Genomic DNA, 22,456 nt, shown 5'->3' with positions numbered 1-22,456 from the left:
AGCTGAATGACATCTAAATGGGATTAGCCTGTACATCACGAGAATGTGGCGTATAGATAGCATACTGCTCACGGACCCATAGGGGGAACAATCCACCGAATCAAAACCATACACACCCGAAGCGGCAAAGCTGGGCTTGTCCTCTCAGCTCTCTTTCGGCAGCGGCTAATGTTTCAAGTTCCAGTGGATGCCCCACGTACGTCGACGGCGCGTAGTCCCTGCGGGGGATTGGCGCTTTGTATTCTGAAAGTGTATTGACGTGGTACAGCATCTGCAACTTAATCGCTCATGCAACAACAAATCTGCTGGTTAAGATGCTTCAGCTGATAGTGATTCCCCCGATCTGCAGCGCAACGTACCACACACCGAGGCTAGCACTTGCTCCCTTCCACGCGTCCCCGCCACTCCAAAAGACATAAATTGAGCATTAAATGGCTGTTTGTTTAAACTCAATATCATCAACTTCAGAGGCTCACATCACCTCATCTCTCTCCTCTACACCAACATTCAAATCATCTCATATCAAGCTCATCACAATGGCCAACACCATCACCTTCTTCGGGCCCCCCGAAATCCCCGTCTTCCACCTCGGCCAAAAGGAGTCCGAGCCCTCCGCCCTCGCGCCAACCATCCTCTTCAATAACCTGATGCTCGCATCCCCCGACACCACCCTCCACAACCTCGCCACCGCCATCTCCTCCTTCAAATCCGCCAACATCCCCGTCCTCCTCCCCACCGACCCCGCCTACGCCCACACCACCACACCCGCCAACCTCCTCCATCGCCCTTCCTCCCACCCCGACTGCGTCGTCCAGCCGCAGTCCACCGCGCACGTCCGCACCGTCATCCAACACGCCAAACAGCTCAACCTCCCCGTCACCATCCGCTGCGGCTTCCACTCCTGGGCCGCCTTCTCCACCGCCGCCCGCGGCATCCTGCTCGACCTGGCCGGGCTGAACGCCGTCGCGCTCGACGACGCCGCCGCGCCGACCGTCGTCACCGTCGACGCTGGCTGCCGCTGGAGTGACGTTTATGCGGCGCTGCCCGACGGCTGCGTCGTGACGGGCGCTCGTGCCCCGTCTGTTGGCGTTAGCGGCTTCGTGCTCGGCGGTGGGCTTGGCCCGTTCACGCGGAGGTTCGGGCTGGGCAGCGATGCGCTGCTCGAGGCGACGGTCGTGACGGCGGATGGGAGGGTGGTGACGGTCAGCGAGCGGGACGACCGGGCGTCGGATGAGGGGAAGTTGTTCTGGGCGCTGCGGGGCGCCGGGGGTGGCAACTTCGGCGTGTTGGTGCAGATGAAGCTGCGAGTGCAGCAGCTGCGGGGCGAGGAGGTGGTTGGTGGGAGGTATGAGTGGATGCCCAGCGAGGGGCTCACGGATGAGGTCGTGGCGACTATGAACAAGTTCTACGCGACGAACTGGGCGGATGGCATGACTATTGACAGCGCCTGGGTGTGCGATCTGAGGCAGGCTTCGGGCGATGCGGTCCGATTCCTTACGTCTTTTGATGGCAGCAAGGACGAGTTCGATGGGCTGGTCGACAAGCACGTCGAGCAGCCTGAGCTGGCTGGACAGCTCAAGGAACGGTCGCTGGCCGAGAGGTCTACTCAGTTCCTTCGCAAGACGCTCGACGCTCAGTGGACTGAGGACATCGAACGGTCCCTCCCTGAGAACAAGACTTACAGCATCTGCACCTCATTCGCTCTCAGCAACGACAGCAAGAACATCGAGCAGATCACCGCCATCGTCCGTGACGAGATGAAGGCTTTCCGCAGCCGCTTCTCTGGCAAGGCGGTGGAGCTCTCCGTCACTTGGATGCATGCTGGCGGCAAGGCGGCGGAGAAGAACCCCTCCGACACTGCCTTCTTCTGGCGCGAAGCTGTGTACCACACGTACGTCACCATTGTGTGGGAGGACCAGGAGATGGAGAAGGACATGAAGGACTTCTTGGCATCGGTCAAGACGAGGCTGAGGCCCTTCTCCATTAAGGAGAAGGCTGCATACGTCAACTTCCCCGACGGAGAAATGCGGACCGAGCGTTATGAAGAGGCTTATTTTGGTGACAACAGCACGGAGCTGCGCCGCGTGAAGCAGATTTGGGACAAGGGCAACTTCTTCAACTGGTCACAAGGCGTTCAGCTCCCGCAGAGTGCGAACAACTAGAGATGGTCTAGAGGTATCTGGGAAGGGGTGTTGTCTTCAGTCCGGCTCCATAGACTCAACGTCTGCAGGGCGCGGACAATAGTTGGGACTCGGAGGCCGGCAGCATGATAGAGGATAAATATCTAGTCGTGGGGTACTATTTATAGCCCAAACTGAAGCTCAGTCTCCAAGATTCAATGGTTTTGAGGTCAATTATTCAGTTCCGGATGTCATAAAGAAGGCGAAAGACATTCTCTAATAAGTGAAAGCCCAAGAGTCAGCCACAGTAAATGTTTCGCATACTTCGTCCTATACCAGTCCCAAGCATACAGAATTTTATCTGAACTTTGCACTGGCAGTGCTAAGGCTGAAAAGGCGGCAGGCTGCTCCAGTAATACCTACTGGTCAGCTGAATAGCACGTTGCTTGGGATTTAGTAACCCATATGTAGGTGATCGAGTTCATACACGTCAGCGATGCCGTGCATCTCGGCAACTGGCTAGCCGTCGGCGGAAATCATTCACGGAAAAAAGGTGCCGACTTGTTACATGTATTTTAACGAAAGTCAAAAGAGGAGTGGCAAAATGGAGTAAAGGAAAGCTTGATAAATTACGCACTTAATAAAAGTGGCATAATATTGGTTAAATTATGAAAACGACCGCCATTCAATCTGCCTGATTATCAATTTCAAAGCTAGAAATGAATGACTTCTCCGAAGGACGTATCCAACAGCACGTAACCGAAATCGTTGAGTCAATTTCCCATCAGCATGCTTTGCTCAAAACAACAAACCTTACTACGTCTTCGCTGTTCTTGGTTACCAACACCCTCATCTGATAATGCTGAGGTATAGCTCTTGGTCATAACAGAAATGGAAACGGTCAGCCAGTCAGTGCTAAAAGTGGGTGGCGCGTCATACATACTGGCCTCCTCACTGTTCAAGATTCATGATAGGTTTGTACAAGGTGTCGATCAGCTGGGAAAAAACAGATTAGCGACACCGATGCCGGCAATACGGTTAGGAGTGGAGAAATAAAGGTAATGCTTACCCATTGGTCTAGACCCTCCTTGTTCTCGCGGAACTCCGCAAATTTTTCGTCCAGTCGATCTACAATGTGTCAGTGCCAATACAGGTGAGGGATGCACGACATGCATGGTATGCACAGCTCGACAGCCGACTTACCCGTAGTACAGTACACCACTCTCCTAATCTCCGCATTGCCGCGTATGGTATCTAAAAATTCCGCTGCTGCATTCGCCGCTCCTATCTGACCAATTACGAACTTCACATCTACAGATTGATATGATCAGCAACTGATACCATCAGAAATGCGAGGGCTAGGAGAAGAGGGTAGGGCATAACACGCACCTTCGCGATGATATCCAGCATCTTCGAGTTCTTTACCGCATTCCAAGATCGCGTTGACAAGTTCGCTCTGATTTTCGCCGTTAGGCCTGCCGTCAGTGATGACGGAGATGAGAAGTGGCCTCTCGAGGCCCTCTGCCTTGAGCCTGTCATACACAAGTGGCTTGAGGACCTTGGACTTCAGCGAAGTGCCAATTTTGGTGTGGCTGTCGTTAGTTGGTACCGGCTCCATCCCTGCCAGCTTGTGGCCTATCTCCGCGGTCGTAAGATTTAAGGAGTTTTTTACGTCTTTATTGATGAACCGCAGCACAACGCCCTCACCTTCGGGAAGAATCAATGTAGTGATCTGAGTGATGCGCTTGACAAGGTCTTTCTGGCAATCCCAAAGAGTCTTTTGGGATTCCCCATTGAGGCTGCCGCGCATTGAGGAGCTGTCATCTATACCTTGGTTGTGAGAGTTGGACTAAAAGGGTAATTATGACCACAATATACTCACCGCAGTAGACTACCTGCTGATGCAAGGACACCTTGATCGTCTTGTGGAGAAGGCCGTCACCGCCAAGAGATGTGCTTTTGTCATTCTTCAGGTGTACAGCCTTCTGTATCACCTCTTTCATGTAGTTCTCTTTTCTCTCGAAGAAGCGTTCCAGGGCGGTTTCTTTGACGATGCGATCGACTTTCACACTCAACTCCTGAAATTCATCATCGGGCGGGGAGCCTTCGCCAACGCACATATCGTCATCTGGGAGATAACACGGGGATTTGGCGTTGACCTGGTTTGGGCATCTGTTTGGTTCGCAGATTGGGCTTATCACAAGCTGTGACTCTCCGTTAGCAGAATGGCCTTCATTTGTGATATTGATCGAAGTTCTAGTGCTTGCCTCTCTCGTGAATTGATACATTTCAGTGTCCAGCTTGTACATCCGGCAGATGGCTCCGGTGACTTGGTTAACCCAGGTAATAACGAAGAGAAGCAAATCGAGAACCAATTTGACCAATTTGAACAGATCTGATTGATCCTTGTCCAGGTAGAGCGCACGCTGCACGGCTTTGTCTTCGGTCTGCTCGGCCAAGTCTTTTGCACTGAAGCCATCGTTGTTCCTCCGCATTGGACAAGCCCCAGCATTTCGTAGCAGTCTGATCGACTCGAGGTCTTTTTGCTTGGTGGCGAACATCAGCGGCGTGTTTTTGTCGGCATCTGAACAAGTCATGTCAACGAAACAAGGAGGTGTCTTTTGGAGAAGTAGTTCAATGATGCGAGGACGGTTGATAATTGGATTGCGGGTAGCGAGGAGGAGTGGAGTTTCGCCATTTTTTGATCGAAGATCAGCTCTGGCACATTTCTTGAGCAGCTGTTCCACCACTTCGACATGTTCCTTGACTGTGGCCGCCGCTAGCGGGGTCCAGCCCGTTTTGGGATCCAGTTCGTTCAGAAGATTTGGGTTCTTCTTGACATGATCGTTGAGCACGGCCCCCACGAGGGTTCCTTTTCGAGCATGTTCATGGATGTCCATGATCGCTGTATGCATCAAGGTAGTGAATGAATGGAAATGTTGCTTTTTGAATTGATTGTAATAGACTGCTCATTTTTATAGACAAAGTGGACAACCTTGAGCATGTGACTATACCGTTAAAATTGGAACCTTTGGCTTCACATGAGCTTCCACCAGCTCGCATTGCAGGCAGCGAGCGCGGGGTCTCGTATCAATCCCGATAGTGTACCAACATGTTGTCATATTTTGACAAGTGGCCAACTCTTAATGGCGGCGGAAGTAATAGTTCGTGCCGAGATCGTGAACATGATTTGGAATCGGGCTGCACTCAACCAGTAATTCTCTGAACGAACTTGGCTGCAGATCGCCGTTATTGCCTCAGCCGAATTCATGAAAAGGAGGATGAGAGATGCTTCTATAGGCGTTGCTGTCTGCGTTTTCCCCGGATCTTGGCTCGATACAACGCACCGAAAACCATGGATCTCATGCATGCTTGGTCAGATGCAATGCGGGTCAGTGCTAAAATTGCGTAGTACTCAGCCAAACAAACGACGCCTGGCATGCTTCATGTTCAGGTGTGACGCGAGAACCTTGATCCTGGCAACTTGCGCTGTTGCTTTTGTGGCAATGGCCCGGTTGATTGAACACAAAAGTCTCTGTTCTCATACTCTATGAATTCCCAGAAGACGATCCTACATGTTGTGGTTTTCGGATCCCCGATCCCATTCAAATATTTCATTTTTGTGCTTATATTCGAAAAGTCGCATAGTCAGTAGGTAACTGCGTCTTCTGAGGCGGTCTAGAAGGTTCACAGAGCATGGTGAGTGGACGGTGCGCGAGATGTGCCAAGGCCGCGAAACAGAAAGAGTACGTTTCAAGGAGCTAATGCTGACGTGCATATGTTGCAGCCGCTCGAACCGATGGTGGGGTATTTTTATGGCTGGCTGAAAATGCAATGCAGGAGACAAGAAAAGGCGATGCCTGCCATAGTGACTGATTGGCTTTCTTAGCGATGCCCCGCAAGTGACATCATAAGTTGTCATCACGAGAAAAAGAGACTAATTAAAACAGATGGCATTGAAGATCTCCTTCTCATTGAGTTGCAGGCAATTATTTGCCCTTCACGTAGAAGTACGTCCTCCGCATCCCAATGCTCCTTTAGGTAGACATAACGTGTTGCCTGGATACGCGCAGCAACATATTGCAGAGTGGCTTTCTGATCATGCAGCCTACAAGTATCCTCCACATCAATAACATTAGATATTCGTAGCTGGTCTCGAAGAGGATGAATTGTTTCAACTAGTAGTGGCTACAAGGAGAAATGGGTCGAAAGTGAGCAGACATTATTTCTACTGAACCTCGTGGGCCCCCAGAGACTCACAAATTGCCTCCTCCTCTCTCGTGGCAAATTCATCGTCTAGGGAAGTTGGTAAACTGAGTGTACGGACCCTGTTCGATGCTTGATTGAGTATAGAAAAGCGCCAGGAGACACAGCCTCATTAATGGTATCGATCAGTTCACATGCCCAACCTACTATGTACTGAGGTAATGCCAAAGACATGAAGCTTTTCCAGCTACACATTGAGCGTGCATACAAAATTGTTCACTATCAATGGTCTGATAACAGTATGCCGTAAAAAATTATCGGTTCTGCGGTTGAGTGCAGGAGCACGTGAATGAGACAGCGCTAACAGCGGTGCCATAAGCAAAAGAATTGGCTAGAGAGATCTAGCTACAGTTGAAGCTATCGTCCGGACGTAAATGTCAAATTAACAATTATTCATTCACGTCCGGATGATCACTTCAACTACCCGTGGCATGAGCGGAAAGCAAATTCACGTTAATCTTTGGCTGCAATATCTCTACGTATAGTTCAACCAGCACCTCCGTATCAACGCTTCAACTGCCCCTCTACAGTATCACGTATCTGATCCCAGCGCTTTTCCAGAGTATTCCTTCTGTCGGAGGTGGGAAGCTTTTAGATATCATCATCTACCACTCCGCGGAAATGCTTAGAGTATTCAAAGAGAACAGCTGACATGGTGTCGGTCTTGACCCCGTACAAACAGTATGCTGGAAGACGTACGGGGTTCAATTTTGTGGAGTGAGCGCCAATGGCGGTGTTGCGAGAAAAGTCCGAACGCTAAACCTTAGCTGCAGCTACAGACTAGCTGAATCAGCTTTGAAAAGGAAGGGCGGCTAGTAATAAGCAGGAGTATAAAGCAATACCAGTCTGTTTTAGGAAGGCTAAAGATCGGGGCCGAACGATTTCCGCACCACGAAACATGTCCGCGTTGCCGTCTGCAGCAATGTGCATTACCAAGATCGTATTATCTAGACTCAACTCTCGTAAAATCCACTCGAGTGGCCTTTGGAGAACGCGGATTTGCGCGACAATACGAGAATACGTCTTCCGGTGTTCGGAGAGTATCTACTGCAAATTCCTACAAAGGGTTAGGCTACCCCGGGAACTTGCATGAGCTACCATGAAGTCGTTATTCCCGGAGCGCCCTTTTGACACGGCCTGGAAGTAAGGATGAATGACTAGTAGGCTATGACGGAGAGTTGGAATGCAGAGTTGGAGCCACGGCGAGCACTGCGCACGCATTGTCAGCAGTCTGCAGCCTGAGTGATCCAGCCTTTTGACTCAAACATCCGAAGATACCATCCAGTATACTCAGAAGAAAAATATAAGTATCTGCCTCTGACTTCAACTCCAGTAGACATTCACAGCAGCATCACTCATCTGCATCTTTCACACAAACATTTGCTTCTCATTCCAAAATGTCCCGTGTTCGCAACATCCCCAAAGAATTCGACTTCATCGTCGTTGGTGGTACGTGACGAGCATTTCTCATATTTCTCTTATTCTTGAGGTCTATGGTCTGACTTGAAGATTAGGCGGTACGGCTGGGTGCGTAGCGGCCGGTCGTTTGGCTGAAAATCCGAAGGTTTCGGTTCTTGTGATCGAAGCTGGGGTTGAGTAAGTTCTCATTTATCTCAATCTCAAGGCGAAAGTGGTTTCCAACACCTGAACAGCAATCCAAAAGACAATGAAGCCATCACAACTCCTGCTCGTGCTTTCGAGCTGCGCGGCAGCCCGTGGGACTGGGCCTACAAAACGACCATGATCGATCGCCCCGAATACACTCGGGTCGAAAAGCCCAACACCCGTGGCAAAGTCCTTGGTGGCAGTAGCTGCCTGAACTACTACACTTGGATCAGGGGAAGCAGGGCTACTTTCGACGAGTGGGCAAACTACGGTGGTGACGAATGGACTTGGGACACGTGCAGGGAGTACTTTGACAAGGTCTGTATTCCATTGCGTTTCACACTGCAATCGGACTCACATGGCAGTGACAGCCGGCCACCTTCCATGATGACGAAAAGCAATTCCCAGAATATCTGAAGCACATCGGCACCAACGGTCCACTCCACGTTTCGCCCGTTGAGCTCGTCTCTGAATCCGCTCCGTTCCGCGACGCCCTGAAGAAAGCCTGGGTCAGCAAGGGCGAGAAACTGAATGACGAGATTTACGACGGTGAGATGCACGGCCTGGCCACCGCAGTCAGTTCCATCTACAAGGGCGTCCGGTCTTCCAGCTGGGTCTTCCTCGAGGGCAAAGAAAACGTCACCGTCCTTTCGCAAACCAACTCGAAACGTCTCATCATCGAGGGCGACAAGGTTGTTGGTGTTGAGGTCATCACGCCCGATGGCAACGACCTTTCTCTGCGTGCCAAGCATGAAGTCATTGTGTCATCTGGCGTCTATGAATCCCCCAAGCTGTTGATGCTTTCCGGCATTGGTCCCGCGAAAGAGCTCTCTGCGTTCGGTATTGAGACCGTGATGGACTCGCCTCACGTCGGACAGAACCTGTTGGATCACCCAATCCTCTCGCACGTATTCAAGCTCAAGGATGGCTATGGTCTCGATAACCACCTCCTCCGCGCGGGTGCCGAAAAGGACGGTGCCGTCGCTGCGTACCGTCGTGATCGAACTGGGCCCCTGAGCAGTGGCCTGCTCGAGCTGATTGGGCTGCCCAGAATCGACGAGCGTCTCAAAAAGCAGAAGGAATACGTTGAGTATCTCGAGAAGAACGGTGGTGTTGACCCGTTTGGCCCCGGAGGGCAGCCGCATTTTGAAGTTGATTTTGTGGTGAGTACTCAACTCCTGCGGCGCAGGACTTACGCTAACGACCCCAGCCCATGTTCTGCGACGCCTTCCAATGGCACTTCCCCACGCCACCACAAGGCGACTACTTCACCGTCATCGTCGATCTGCTGCGTCCTCTTTCTCAGAACGGTACGGTTACGCTGAACTCCGCCGACCCGCTGGATCAGGCAAAGATCAACATCAACTTCTTCTCCAACAAGCTGGATCTCATTGCACTGAGGGAAGGTGTTCGCTTCATTGATGATATCGTCATGAACGGCGAGGGGATGAAGGACATCATCGAGGGTGATTACCCATGGCCCATGCCAAGGACCTCCGACGAGGCTATGATCAAGATGATCCTCGAGCGCTCGCAGACTGGCTTCCGTAAGTTCCTCCCCGTGATTCCTCTCAGCATTCTTCCTGATAACTTGTAGATCCTTGCGGCACCACCCGTCTTTCGAAGAGCGTTGAGCAGGGTGTTGTTGATGGAAAGCTCCGGGTCCACGGCATGAAGAACCTCCGCGTGATCGACGCATCCGTGATCCCAGTCATTCCAGACTGTCGCATTCAGAACGCTGTGTACATGATCGCTGAGAAGGGATCTGACATTATTAAAGCTGATTATCCCGAGCTCTACTAGTACAAGGGAATGATGGCTTTTGATGAAGAAAGCTACAAGTAAACACAAAGCCCACATAGAAATTGCACATTCCAATGATACCACCCGCCGTTTCATCTGCTCTTGTTCCTTTCCTCAGACCTCGTGCTTCCCAGCTCGACTTCGTCTGCTTCCTGTGCCTCGTGCTGCAGTAGTAGTTGATGCGTTGAGATTGATGTTTTAGGAGCCTTTAGAGGTTTAAACACATCTTTATGAGAGACCAAAGTCAGTAGACTGTTCCGTAAAGGGATCCTCTTGTCTCATTTGCACTTACCGTAGTATGCTGTCACAGCAGACAGGATAGGTTGTGCGAGCAAGAGCACCGGCAAAATCTGACCGAATCCCCAGCGTTCTGGCCCACTGGTAGTGAGATCGCAAAAGACATCTGGGTACGGGCTATTGGCCGTCTTTTGGACAAGAACGTATCCCAGGGAGACGAAGAAGAAGAACAACTGCTGGAAGAATGCCGTGCGGGTAGAGCCGAGAAGAAGAAACCAGATGAGCCTCTTGAGCCGCGTCTCTTTTCTCGGTTGCGAGCGGTGTCTACGCCTTCCGAGGAGGTGCGTTGCGGAGCGTATCCAGTACGTTGGTGACCAGCGAGATTGAGTGTGCCACACTCTGCTGATCATTTTCTGTATCCTATCTCTGAGATTTTCAAAGATGTTGATGGTTGCAATCCAGAAGGGATAGAGCATTAGCAATGCTGCAATACCATTCAAGGACCAGAAGAGGACGCGATACCCATTCCCTAGCGTGGGTTTGTCTCCCTCGTACACCACACCCCCGTAGGCAATGACGTCAGCCAATGCGGAGAGTCCAAAAGGCCATGACATGACGAAGGATGTAGCGAGTAGAATGGCAAAAATGACTACCAGGGCCAAGCGAATTTGGGCCGGAGCGTAGCGTGTGCGGAAATAACTTTTGAGAGTTACCACGCTTGCCAGGTGAGAGCTGCTGGACAAACAGCTCAGGTATACAATCAGATGGAAATGGTTCTCTTGAAGATGAACGATATATGGCCAGTTCTCGTCGAAGATGCCAGTGTTCCGCGCTCGGACGTAGCCGCTAACCATTATGGTGATGCCTGTGAGGAGCTGCTGGTCGGACAAGACAATCATTATCTGTTCCAAAACCTCGCGCCATGAGTCCCGCTCTTCTTGCAGTCCTCGAGGGACATTTCGCCGAAGCCAGACGTTTACTCTATTCGGTAAAACGCCTCCAGGGCTCGAAAGGCCGTCAAGTATGGCTGCGCATACTGACAGAATTACTGTAAAAGTTGCAGTTGCTATGAAAGCTGAAACAACCTGTTCACCGCTTAGATGTTGTTGTTTGATTGGATGGGACACTGGAACCTACACCAATACCGGCAATGTCGTTGTCAGTTTGCTGCCAACATGTTTTGTTTTTATAGAGGAAAGGGTCCTGGAAAATGATATTCAGTCCCATCGACTCCGCAAAGCTCAGGCCGTGAAGGAAATCCATCTCAACAAGAAAGAGAGCAATAAGAAGTGTTGGTTATGCAATGGCAGTCGCCGCCTTTTCAGCGTTCGGCATAGGTGATGATCATTTCTATATTTTCGAAAGGAGTCACTTCCCGACCAAAAGCATTCTGAGTAATCGAACCAACAAGAATGTGTGCGAACCTGATTCGCAGCATTCTTAATGAAGTACAGGGGGCTCCAGCCCTGTTGATAAGTTTGGAAAACAATATGACACCTGGGATCCTATTTCTAGGAGTTTTGACCGCAAGTGGAAGGCATCCCTACATTTGCGAGAAACGGCACTAATTGCTCATAATTGTATTGGTTTTGACGCGCCGATCGCTCTCACTGCTTGCTGCTCCACAAGGCAGAGTGCATGTCTTGGCGCTGACGCTCGTGCGAAAAGCTGACATGGTGGGGGCCAGCTGAGCGGGGCTTGGTCATCTGAGTTGCTGAAGCTTGTTAAATTACAGCAGAGCCGCATCCTTTGCATGGATTAGAGGGCAGTGCCATAGACTGATCGGGGAGTAATTGAATCATTTGGTCACGGAAAGTTGCCTCTCCATAGTGAAGTAGAATCCCAAAATTTCTTCGATCCTGGAATAACCACGCCCGAGCTCAAAATATCTCAAAGTCTTGCTCTTGTAGTCGTCCTTCGCGTGCTGCTTCCACAGCCTCTCCCTTCATGATCCCATCCACATAACAGGGTCCAATGATGGCGAAGAGGTCACTTTTTCCGGTTCTCTGAAAACCGGTCGCTCGTTTGGAACTTCTCTTTCGTCTCAGAATGAAGGGAACGCCGCTCCCATAAAGTACGCTCACAATGTCCCCTTTCGTTATACAAGGTGGTCCAATTCCCATTCTACCAGCCGCGGTGATGAAGAACCGCTTTCCATGACAAATACGCCCTATGCGATACTCCCACCCTTGTTCAGAACCTCCCAAAGCTCTCAACGTCTCATCATATTCTTGGAAATATTTGGGTCGTGAAGTTCGTCGGCGTTCGTCGGAAATTAGGCTGACTAAAGCCGTGCAAAGTTTACGTAGCTCGGATAAATAATATTCGTTGAGGTCGAAAGTCGCATCATGAGAAGGAGTTGTTGTCGTTGAAGTTAGGATTCGCGTGAGGATTTGAAGCATAAAAAGCGGTCCTATATCTGGTCGTCTCGCTGTAGCAGCTTCCAAAATTCGCAAGGTCAATGGCTGCCGGAATACAGAAAAAATCTCGTAGGCTGTCAGAACTACCCGGTCGATAATATCTGCCGTTTTGTGGAGTCGCTGCATTTCGCCCCTGACCTCCTGGCTAAGGTATTCTCTCACATGTCTGATCCGGCCATGTAAGCGCTGCCGTTGGCCAAACGCTGTTTCAACAGGCAAGCATATCGTGACCGTATGAACTACGATGCCCCGGAGCTTTATATGGCCGCTATTTCCATCAGGTTGTTTACAAACAGGACTGTCCGCAGCGGCAGAACATCTGGAGTCAAATTCAAGGCTGCATTCATAACCTGGATTTGTGTAGCTAGCCTCGCTGCTTGGGTCTCTGGTCTCAATGCTCATGACGTTTGTCCAGAGCGAGATTGCTTGGTTATGGTCCCAATTTGGCGTCCATGTTGGAATTCGTTTCTGACACGACCTCGACCATGAATAGTTCCGTGTCCAAGGCAAGGGATGTGCGTAGAGATCCGAACAGATTGGGGCCAGGGTCTGTGGATGCTCCATGATGAAATATTTTGCAACTCTGGCATAAATTCTGGCTGTTTTCGAGCGGTAATCAGGCTGCAGGGCCTCTGGTAGCTGACCGATATTTCTTGCTTCATATGCCAAACCAAGAAGACCGAAGACCTTATCTCGAGGGTTTGAAGTGAAAAACATATAGCTTGTTAAGTTGACCAAAGTCGCAAGGCTCGGTCTATTGTTTCCACTCTCTCGAATGCGTTTAATCTGATTAATGCAGTAAAGACAGTTATACCTGTCATGCGTCACGACAAGGTCTGCACTCGCAGGGTCTGAAAGGATGAATGACGCAGCACATGCAAACGAAGCCCAGCCGCACGTGAAGCGCCCGCATAGTACAATAGGCTCCTTTGCGGATAAGACGACTTCCTGTATTACCCAAAGTCTGGTAGTCCACGGGCGAGAGGTAAGGTCAATGAAACTTGACCAAGGTTTGCTGTTGATGTTTGTACTGCCGTGCTCCAAATGAAGCTGCTGGAGAATATTTGCGATTCTTTGGTCGAACCCTGCCGTTGCTAAAAGGCGTGTGGATCTTCCCATCTTCCTCGTTTCGTCATCTCCCATTCTCAGAAGTCTTCCAGCCAGATCGAAACCTTCAACCGCGACCCCATTCGGATCAGGTCCCAGCCAGATCAGCGTCCGAATGGCGTGGCTGTAGATATGACCCATAATCTGCACCTAGGACTGTCGTTCTTCCGTATCGGCCTAATTAATGCAGATCTGGTCTATCCAGAAATATCTGTTCTCTAGGTCCCATCCAGGATATTGCGCTTGATCGGATGGGAGTGATCGGAGCCGGCGAAGCGCTTCTGCGAGGCTCGGAGTGATTCGAAGGGGCTTTCCGTCGCAGAAAAGGGCATCTTTCTGTTTCAACCTTCCCCAGCAGTAGCTGAGGGCAAAGTAAGGTGGGGCGCTGTCGAGTGTAGTGTGGATGAGCGTTCCATGGACATCGTCTTCACATGCGTCGGGCTCGTCGTCCAGTCGGAGGAGCCGAATTGCATTGACCTCGTTCAAGGGGCTGTACTTGTAGGTCGATTGAGTTTTTAGCCCGAATCCGATGAGCATGACCGGTAGCAAATAGTGGAGTTTGAAAACGCAGAAAGCAATGTGAGGTTTGTGGAGAGGTAAGTTGAGCTCTCAGCCTCGCGTTTGAAGATTCTCCTGCGGGGTAGGAAATTCTTCTAAGCGCCCCCATCAGCTGACTAGCGATTCCAGCACCAATCAAAACAGGCTCAGCCTGGACTCTAGCCTCACCTACTTGCGACACGGTAGCTAAAATGAAATTTTTTGTTTTTGAATGATGAATAAGCCGTACAAACATTATTTTAACGCGTGGAACATCCGTTCTGTGAGGGCCCCCAATGCCCCCAATGCCCCTACTAATGCATGCGCAATAACAGAAATTCAAATGAAGTCAAACAATTAATACAAATGTACATATGCTCCAAGTTCCAGGGAGAGTGGGACGCATTCTGCACTGACATCAAACAACAGCGCTTCCTCTACCAAAAATGTTTCTGCAATTTCTTTCCAAACCCTCGGGTCGTGTCGATGAGCTTCCCGTACGCCGTTTGACTATACTTCTTGCTGTCAGCTTCATATACCACGCGAAGCACGACTGTAAGCTTGAACTTACCTCGACATGCACTCTCCGTCTGCTTCCATCAATCCTTGATTCTTCCTTTTCCGCTGCATCCGGATTGTTCTCCGCAGTATAAATATGAAGTCGAAACTTCATGATATCCTCGAAGCGCCGTGTATCCATGAGCCTCAAGATGGCCCAGTAAACAAATGAAACCCCTTCCACCGCGAAGAATATGACAGGCCAACGCCAACGAGGAATGCCATCAGCGTCTCCCTTCAGGTTCATGGGGGCGCAAACGACGACATTCATGTTGAGTAGAATGAAGACGAATGCAATGGCGACGCGATTGTACCCGTGGTTCCACCAGCTGAAATCGGCTTGCCATCCATCGACGTATCTGAACCATTCTGTGCGGTCAACCGTAGTGCGAATCCAGACAAACCCCAAGCCTGTGAAGACTTCATGAAGTTAGCATATTGGTTTACATATGTATTAGAATTCATCCCGTCAGGACTCTTACCGGCAATGATGGTATGTCCATACGAAAATATTCCGACGACGAAACCGTATCCATCGGCATCATTTGGAAGGGCAATTATTGTAGCTACTGTGACGATCCAGTGAACAACTATACCTCCAATCGGATGGTCTTTGTTTCGTTTCAGTAGATTGGAGAAAGGAAGAAAGCTCTGGATGGCCATCGACTGTTTCACTCTGCTGTAAGTGTATATGACGGCAATGAGATTGCCAACTGCGGAGAGGGAGATGCATATAGCAATGCCGACGGAGTTACCAAAAGCCTTTGTTTGAGAGTCAGTGGAACTAAGTACAAGACACGAGTATGGACAGCTTACCGCTTGAGCAAATTGAGTAACTATAGACAGATCTCCACCAGATCCTTCTTGATTCTCAATCTCATCGTATGTTAACACGCAGAACTTGTCAAAGTTAGCAGCAGCAGGCTGAATTATAGTGCTTCTTATCCTTACATAGCCGGCGGTAGCTAGCATGTATAGGGCTGTGACTATAAACACAGCTACGAAAGATCCTTGTCTGAGCTTCTTTTTGTCTTCCACATTCCCCGTGCTCATACGCTGGAACTCTCCAGTGACCTGCAACCGACTTGTGAGCTGAAGTTCACACCGCTAGCTTAGTGGATAACATGGCTTACGTAAGTTGCGTTCTCCCACCCTTCGAAGGCGTAGAAGATGGGTACCAGAGCTGCCATGCTGCTTTTGAAATCACTTGCCCCACTCCAATCGTTTAGGGCATCGGGATTCCGCTTGTAAAATCCTCTACAAGCAACGACGAAGAGGAGAAGGACTTTGAAATACGCAAAGGTCTTGTTCAGAAACAGGACAAGGTTGTTGGATATCATGTGCAAAAAGCAGACTACTGTCAGGATGGAGATTGCGATGTAACGCACGAGCTCAGCCTTGTCGTTGAAGTCGGACTCTCCGGTCGCGACAACAAGAATGTGTTTGGCAAATGCAATGGAATTACCGACGGTATTGGCAAGCGCAATGAAGTAGCCAGAGAAGAGTACGGTTGCAAGAAGAGGTATGCAGTTGTAAGATCGGTCGAGCTATTTAGCATCAGCGGTTGGTAGTTTGCAGCGTTTGTTACAGCCTCACGTAAATGAGCTCTCCACCATTATAGTGGAATGCTGAAGCAAATTCGAGATAGATCAAGAGACTGAGATGTATAATTAGCCTTCTGTAGTGAAATGATACGGTCGGAGATACACGTTGAACGGAACTTCACCCACCAAATGAAAGAATAAAGTCCACCGACGAACCAAAGGACCATGCTGACGGTCTTAGACTTGGTCAGCACCATTACGGCTGCTGGGTTGGTGAAAATTCCCGTTCCGACCTTGAAACATATCAGCGTCTGATATTTAATGATACAGGTCGAGCAGTTCACCATTTTGTTCAAGATGAGCGCGATGACATCCAGTACAGTGAGATTATTCGATGGTACAAGTGTCGCATTCTGTGGCCTGAGGCCATGTGGCCCTGTGGGTAGCACGCTATCTTCATCTGCAAAGCTGTTGCGACTACGGCAACCAGTAGTCTGGGATGACATTTCGTGGTTCTCGGCCATCTGGCTTCTGGGGGTTCTCGTGGACGAAACAAAAGTCGAGAGTACCTGACAGCGTTGGTGCAGCAGCTTCAAACGTCATGCGGGTGCGTTGAGCTACTGTGCGTTATTGGCGGGATGCATCCTTTCGCGTGAGAACTTATTGGGTTAAATGGTGTCCCACGAGGCTCTGTGTCCCAGCTCCGACCGGTCAAACAGCCAAGACCCCATCGTCCTGCAGATTGAATCGGCATGACCCGCGACGCGGCTGTGCAAATCCAAGGATGCGCAACTTATTAGCGCCGTGGCTTTTTGTACTACGGAAGTCCGCCCCAGCACGATTATCTCCGACCAATAGGTTGATTGCACGTCTGCGTCCACGAACACAACTGCGCACAAGCAGGAATTAGCTGCTGCCTGCTATGCTTTGCCTCCTTTTGCCTGCTGTCTGCCTCGCCTATATACGGCTGATTTCGAGGCTGGCTGAGCTGGAGACAATTTCGCAAATTATTTTCGCCATGGGTGGGGCTGGCTATCAACAGCAGACCCTGCAAGGACGGTTAGCTATCTGAACTGAACTATCAACGCGTGAGGCTGACACAGGCAGTTACATCTCGAAAAACGTTCTTTTGAACTTCCTCGAAAGCAAGAAGGCAGAATTTGGGGACGATTATCAAATCGATGTAGGCATGCTCCGACGACGGCAGGGCTCACGTTCGCTCACTGAAAGAATTAGCAACTCGACAAAGGGGGGCAGTGGAGCATTTCTATAAAGAGAAAACTGACAAATGTACGTATACGTCTTGGACTCCATGTGAGAATGTGCTGACTTTGCCTTCCACAGGATGAGATCGTAAAGTTGCAGGAGGAGAGCGCCAAACCTCCGACTTATGGAGCGTGAGGCGGAAGCATGATGATTGTAGGAGCAACTAAGATGAATCTTTATAGAAATTGGACTAATGGAAGCCGGTCTGATTTGTATAGCTATTGAAATAATATCGAAATCTGCTCTATGTTATATAGTTTCCCTCTCGCTGCCGATGGCTGGCGTGAAGAATAGCAAGACCCTAAGCGTAATTATGCCTTAGCTCGTTCTTAGAAAAGTAGTTGAAGCTATCGTCCGGACATATATGTATAATTTTTAATTGTACATATATGTCCGGACGATAGCTTCAGCTACCCATGATATGAGCGAAAAACAAATCCACGCTAGCTATCGACTGAGAGAGAGGACTGTAACGAGGCTGGGCTTGACTAGATATGAATCACAACCTTATTCTAAAACCATTGGTTTAAAATCACGTCATTGCCCCGCAAGGCTTAACTGGTTCAGCCTTGCTCGCATGAACAGGGGGTATAAGAGCGATTGTGCCTCTCCAAACGTCGGCCGTTCTCGTTGCGTCCCTTACTTGTTGTGTACGAGTCTTGCCATGGATTGGGAAACTTACCCCGCATGCCTTCCGACCCAGGCATACGATCCCTACCTTTTCGATGTGGAGGCGGATCGCGAGTTTTTCAAAAACAATTCTAATCGTTTATTCGTGTCGGATAACAAGACTGCTGTGCAAGTCATGCAGATGGGAAGCAAGCTTGGTGAGGACTATTATATCCAACTGTGGTTTTGGGACTGACGAGTTGTTTCAGCCCCAGCGATTCTCGATGCGACCGGACTGAGTGAACACCTTGCAAAGCCATCTTCCCAAGGAATCAAGATGATGTAAAGCGCCATCATCCGGCATTCATCCCGACAGCTAATTCAATCTCGACTTTGCAGATCAATTGCGCAACAGACATCATGGGGAAAATTCTGGATATCCTTTGATGCGTTTCGGAAGATGCTCACCCGATTTGGGGTGTTCCCCGCGATATTTGATCTGTTGAGTGCTTTTGGGGAATTCACCATCCCCGTCAACGAGTCTATGGGTTGCTGTCAAGTTCTCTCACACCCGAATTCTGCAGTCACTGGTGAAACCGCCCCCAAAAGTCTGCCAATGACGATCGCTGAATTTCACAGAAATTTGTTATTTGGTAAAGCATATTGAGAGAAATGGTCGAGATTCCTGTCCAAACCCTTGGTCTATCCGTCAAATTGGTATATACCATAAAAGAAACTCTCAGAAAGATGAGGATGTCTTCATCTCGCTGAACCCATCTGATTCGTTCTCGAAGAGATTAAGAGCAATCCACAAAGACGGTAACAGTTCAGTGAAATGGGAAGGCATCCACATTTTGGCTCTCGCATCAACATCGAGGCAATGGGGGGCATATTTTAACGAAGTTGATGAAAAGATCCACGATCTTGTAAGTATTTGCCGCTCAAAAGGGGGGACATTGCTAATAATATCTCGTAAGAAAACGCGAGCTCACAATTCGGACCTGCCAAGTAAAGGGAAAGACTCCAAGAGCGGCGCTGTTTGGATCGAGTTCCCCGATATGCAACAGCTTGAATTACTTCACGACGAACTACACAGTATCGAAAGTATGCTGACGAACAACCTGGATGTATCGCATAAGGTTGCAGGCCTTTTTCAACATGACGCCGAGGCTCGAGGAAGTTTAGAAATATGCATTTCAAGGACAGTGCAACATCGAAGGAGAGTGGAGACGATGATTGCGCGGCTTGATTCTGTAGCCAAACTGGTACGTATTCCCGACGATCAAATGCGGCTCATGTCTAATCACCACTTCAGATGCAAACCATCGTCTCAGTTCGTGGCCTTACAGCTCTCCAGTGCAGCAGTACATCCTCCACTGAGATCATGAAATTGGCCAGAGTTGATAGTAACACAATGGTGGACTTGTCAAAGAAAGCCTACCATGATTCTCGATCGTTGAAGACGATAACAGTTCTCACGCTGATTTACCTGCCTGCCTCTTTTGCCTCGGTAAGCCGTTGATGCAACGCTGCACATTGCTTTTTATCCTAGCTGACGAAGAATAGCAGCTGCTCAGCATGGGGTACATCACAATAAACCGACAGGCGCATTCGGTGACATTGCACCTTGCAAGCGAGCTTTGGATATTTCTCGCCCTCACAATTATCCTGCTGGTCCTTACGGTCGGTTGGTGGCTTTTTCTGGATTGGAGGCGGAAAAAGAGAGTCGCGGGCGGCGAGGCTGAGTCTGTGTCTGGAACAAAAGATATGGTCTAGGCAGCACTTTGCCCATCCCACCAGCCCCGATAAGGACGTCGATCCCAGGGCGCTTCCATTCCCAATCAAGCGCCCTGCTTATGGAGCATGTAACGATAATCAATATATCCCTGCACATCCTGCACATGAATCACATCACGGCGTTTTCCTGACCCGCTCGCGCCACTCGCTCCAGATTGTGCGCGGTTGCCTGCAGCCACCCGTGGCTGCGCGCATTACATTGTCAAGCAAGCTGGGCGGGAGGCCTGTTATCTCACCGTCTTTCAGCCACGATGGGTGTTCAGGCTGACACTCTGCATAAATCATCTCCTCTCAACGCGCATCCGACAAAGACTAGACGGCTGTGTTTCCTAGCACCTTTACCTAACCCTTTTGTTTCAGATCAACTACTGGATGGAGATAAGTGCATTCATCAGCCCCGACCGGTTCCACGAGTATTCCGTCGCAGCATGAGTCTTTGAGATGCGGGATGGAAAGCGCATCTGGTGCAGACGCACCAACAACAAGTTCAGAGGCTAGGAAGACTTGTTTCTATTACAGACAACAGCTTCTCAAAATCCAAGTCTACCTCAGTCCGGACGCACACGCGAACAGCTTCTTCCCCAAGCCTAAACTAAGGAAGCTGTTCACGGAAAATGCAGTCAGCGATATCCTTGCATGCACGTGCGAATCATGCAAGACGGATTCGAGGGCCCAGCTTGACGATTTTGCGAAGTCTGAAGACAAGTACAAATCCGAAATCCCGCAGGACTATGTTTCAAGTCTTGCATTGCTGGTCTTAATCCGTCACACGCAACTCATCCAATATTTTCCATGGAAAGAACGAAAGGACAGTCAGCTTGAAGGCTGGATCGGCAAGAGACCCGAAGAGTTTCTGAACGAGGTATGGCCCGGCTACAAGGAGGACGATGAAGAGATTGCCATCGGCACAGCCAGGGAATTTTTGAGAGAGCTTCCTCGCTTCTGTGTACCAACACTGAGTAACTCCTCTTATGTTAAATGGGGAAAAGAGAGGATTTTGCCCTTCATCGAAAAGGAAGACATATCGAGCGATTCAGGGAATGCGAAGGTCGTAGCATTTACAATTGCTGAGGGGTATCAGGACTTCAAAGTATTATCTACCTCTTGCCTATGGCTCTTTTGCTCAAAATATAAGGTAGCGGCCACTTACAGGTTGTGCAGGACCTCAACGTCAGCGAGTTTGCAAGGAAAGAGATTTCCGTCAAAGAGAGCGATCTTTTCGTCACTCAAGCCGCACACGAGAAGGTAGCACTCCAAATGGTCCGTAAACTAGACCATCCACACATCGTCCGCATGATCAAGACATATTCGTTGGGCGAGACTTTCAACATCATCTTTCCCCGAGCAGAGACCAACCTCAAAGAGTTCTTGCGAGACCCGAAGTATAATGGTCAGGTCCACTGTGATAGTCGGTCTCACAGTGCCTCATTTTGGAACCAAATGATTGGCATCGCCGAGGCGTTGTCAAAGGTCCACAATGTTGGAGAAGAAGCCGAGAAGCTGGAAGACCTCAACGTAGGATCGAGCCATGTGGACAAATCACTCATCGGTTGCCATTTTGACCTTAAACCAGCAAATATATTGGTCAATCACGACGGGAAGTGCTTTATCACGGACTTTGGGCAGTCGGTGTTCAAGGCTGTTGAGAGTGGAAGATCTTCCGATATTCGCTTCATGCCGGGCACGGCCGTATATGCAGCACCACGCAGGGATTCTGAAAAGCCGAACCGTCGCTTTGACATCTGGTCACTCGGGTGCATTCTCCTGGAGGTGGCAACGTTCTGGGTCCGTGGCCGCGAAGGGGTTGAGGAGTTAGACAAGGTCAGGGTCACCGAAAGTCGTGAAGCGCACGTAGGAAAGGACGTCAGTTTCCACGCAAGGGATCCGGACACGGGAGAATTCTTCCTTAAACCGGAAGTGGACGATTTCATGGAATCACTTCCCAGAAACCTTGAAGTGGAAGAAGCCATCAAAGAAAGGACCGAGACCTTCTTGAATAGGCTTTTGGAACTCATTAGAAGGATGCTTGAACCAAACTCTGCAGACAGGCCTTCCGCTCGCGAGGTTTACAGGGACCTTAAGGATTTCAGAGACGCGTACATGGCGGCGGACATTCCACCAGACGCCGCCTCAACCCAATCAAGCTCTGCAGATGAGCATGAGCTTCGCAAAATCAGCAAGGATGGGTAAGTGTCCTCCGTGAAGCGTTGTCTTCATCACACGCTTACTAACCCGAAGTATTTACTGAAGCATGTGGTTGCTTTGGGAGGGTGAATGGAAAGCCATTACAGTGAAGATCAAACGAGTTCCTCAGGGCCTGCACTTTGAAAACCGTCTCCGTTATGGTACTTCTGACAGGCTGTACTTCGGTGAGTCGATCCACTGAAGCACTGCCGGTAACCATTACCATGCAGCAATACTAAAACAAATTTCTTGCTCAAGCCGGGAAGAATCACTACCTCATCCCACTGTACTGTTTCAAGCCGTTTGACATGTCCGGCAGAGCTACGTGGATCTCGCTTACCAACGCAGCTGACATGACTATGGAGTATGCGTTCAAATCAAGGAGTAGTAAGTACCTCTACGA

The 22,456-nt window shown here is 49.8% G+C and overlaps 4 protein-coding genes across 4 annotated transcripts; 2 read left to right on the top strand and 2 right to left on the bottom strand.

Moving 5' to 3' along the window:
- Positions 1-536: 536 nt before the first annotated feature.
- Positions 537-2,162, top strand: LTHEOB_11049 (Berberine family protein; the record flags this gene model as incomplete). Its single annotated transcript, XM_035507762.1, has 1 exon — positions 537-2,162. One exon carries the CDS (start codon positions 537-539, stop codon positions 2,160-2,162), a length of 1,626 nt encoding a protein of 541 aa, XP_035366802.1.
- A 909-nt stretch (positions 2,163-3,071) lies between these two features.
- On the bottom strand, positions 3,072-5,020 carry LTHEOB_11048 (uncharacterized protein; the record flags this gene model as incomplete). Its single annotated transcript, XM_035507761.1, has 7 exons — positions 3,072-3,116; positions 3,190-3,248; positions 3,324-3,431; positions 3,510-3,755; positions 3,828-3,944; positions 4,003-4,704; positions 4,771-5,020. 7 exons carry the CDS (start codon positions 5,018-5,020, stop codon positions 3,072-3,074), a joined length of 1,527 nt encoding a protein of 508 aa, XP_035366801.1.
- A 2,763-nt stretch (positions 5,021-7,783) lies between these two features.
- On the top strand, positions 7,784-9,794 carry LTHEOB_11047 (uncharacterized protein; the record flags this gene model as incomplete). The annotated part of the gene is made up of 5 exons (XM_035507760.1): positions 7,784-7,835; positions 8,050-8,309; positions 8,363-9,154; positions 9,202-9,538; positions 9,589-9,794. The coding sequence occupies 5 exons, from the start codon at positions 7,784-7,786 to the stop codon at positions 9,792-9,794; spliced, it is 1,647 nt and encodes a 548-aa protein (XP_035366800.1).
- Positions 9,795-14,532: 4,738 nt separating this feature from the next.
- LTHEOB_11046 (High affinity methionine permease) lies at positions 14,533-16,454 on the bottom strand (the record flags this gene model as incomplete). Its single annotated transcript, XM_035507759.1, has 8 exons — positions 14,533-14,610; positions 14,667-15,073; positions 15,136-15,415; positions 15,470-15,553; positions 15,605-15,727; positions 15,787-16,200; positions 16,250-16,310; positions 16,414-16,454. The coding sequence occupies 8 exons, from the start codon at positions 16,452-16,454 to the stop codon at positions 14,533-14,535; spliced, it is 1,488 nt and encodes a 495-aa protein (XP_035366799.1).
- Between the last annotated feature and the right edge of the window lie 6,002 nt (positions 16,455-22,456).

This window comes from Lasiodiplodia theobromae, assembly GCF_012971845.1.
Source record: "Lasiodiplodia theobromae strain AM2As chromosome Unknown scaffold_44, whole genome shotgun sequence".
Classification (NCBI taxonomy): Eukaryota; Fungi; Ascomycota; class Dothideomycetes; order Botryosphaeriales; family Botryosphaeriaceae; genus Lasiodiplodia; species Lasiodiplodia theobromae.
Note: the sequence above shows the minus strand (reverse complement) of the source record. Positions and strands in the feature narration are given on the sequence as shown.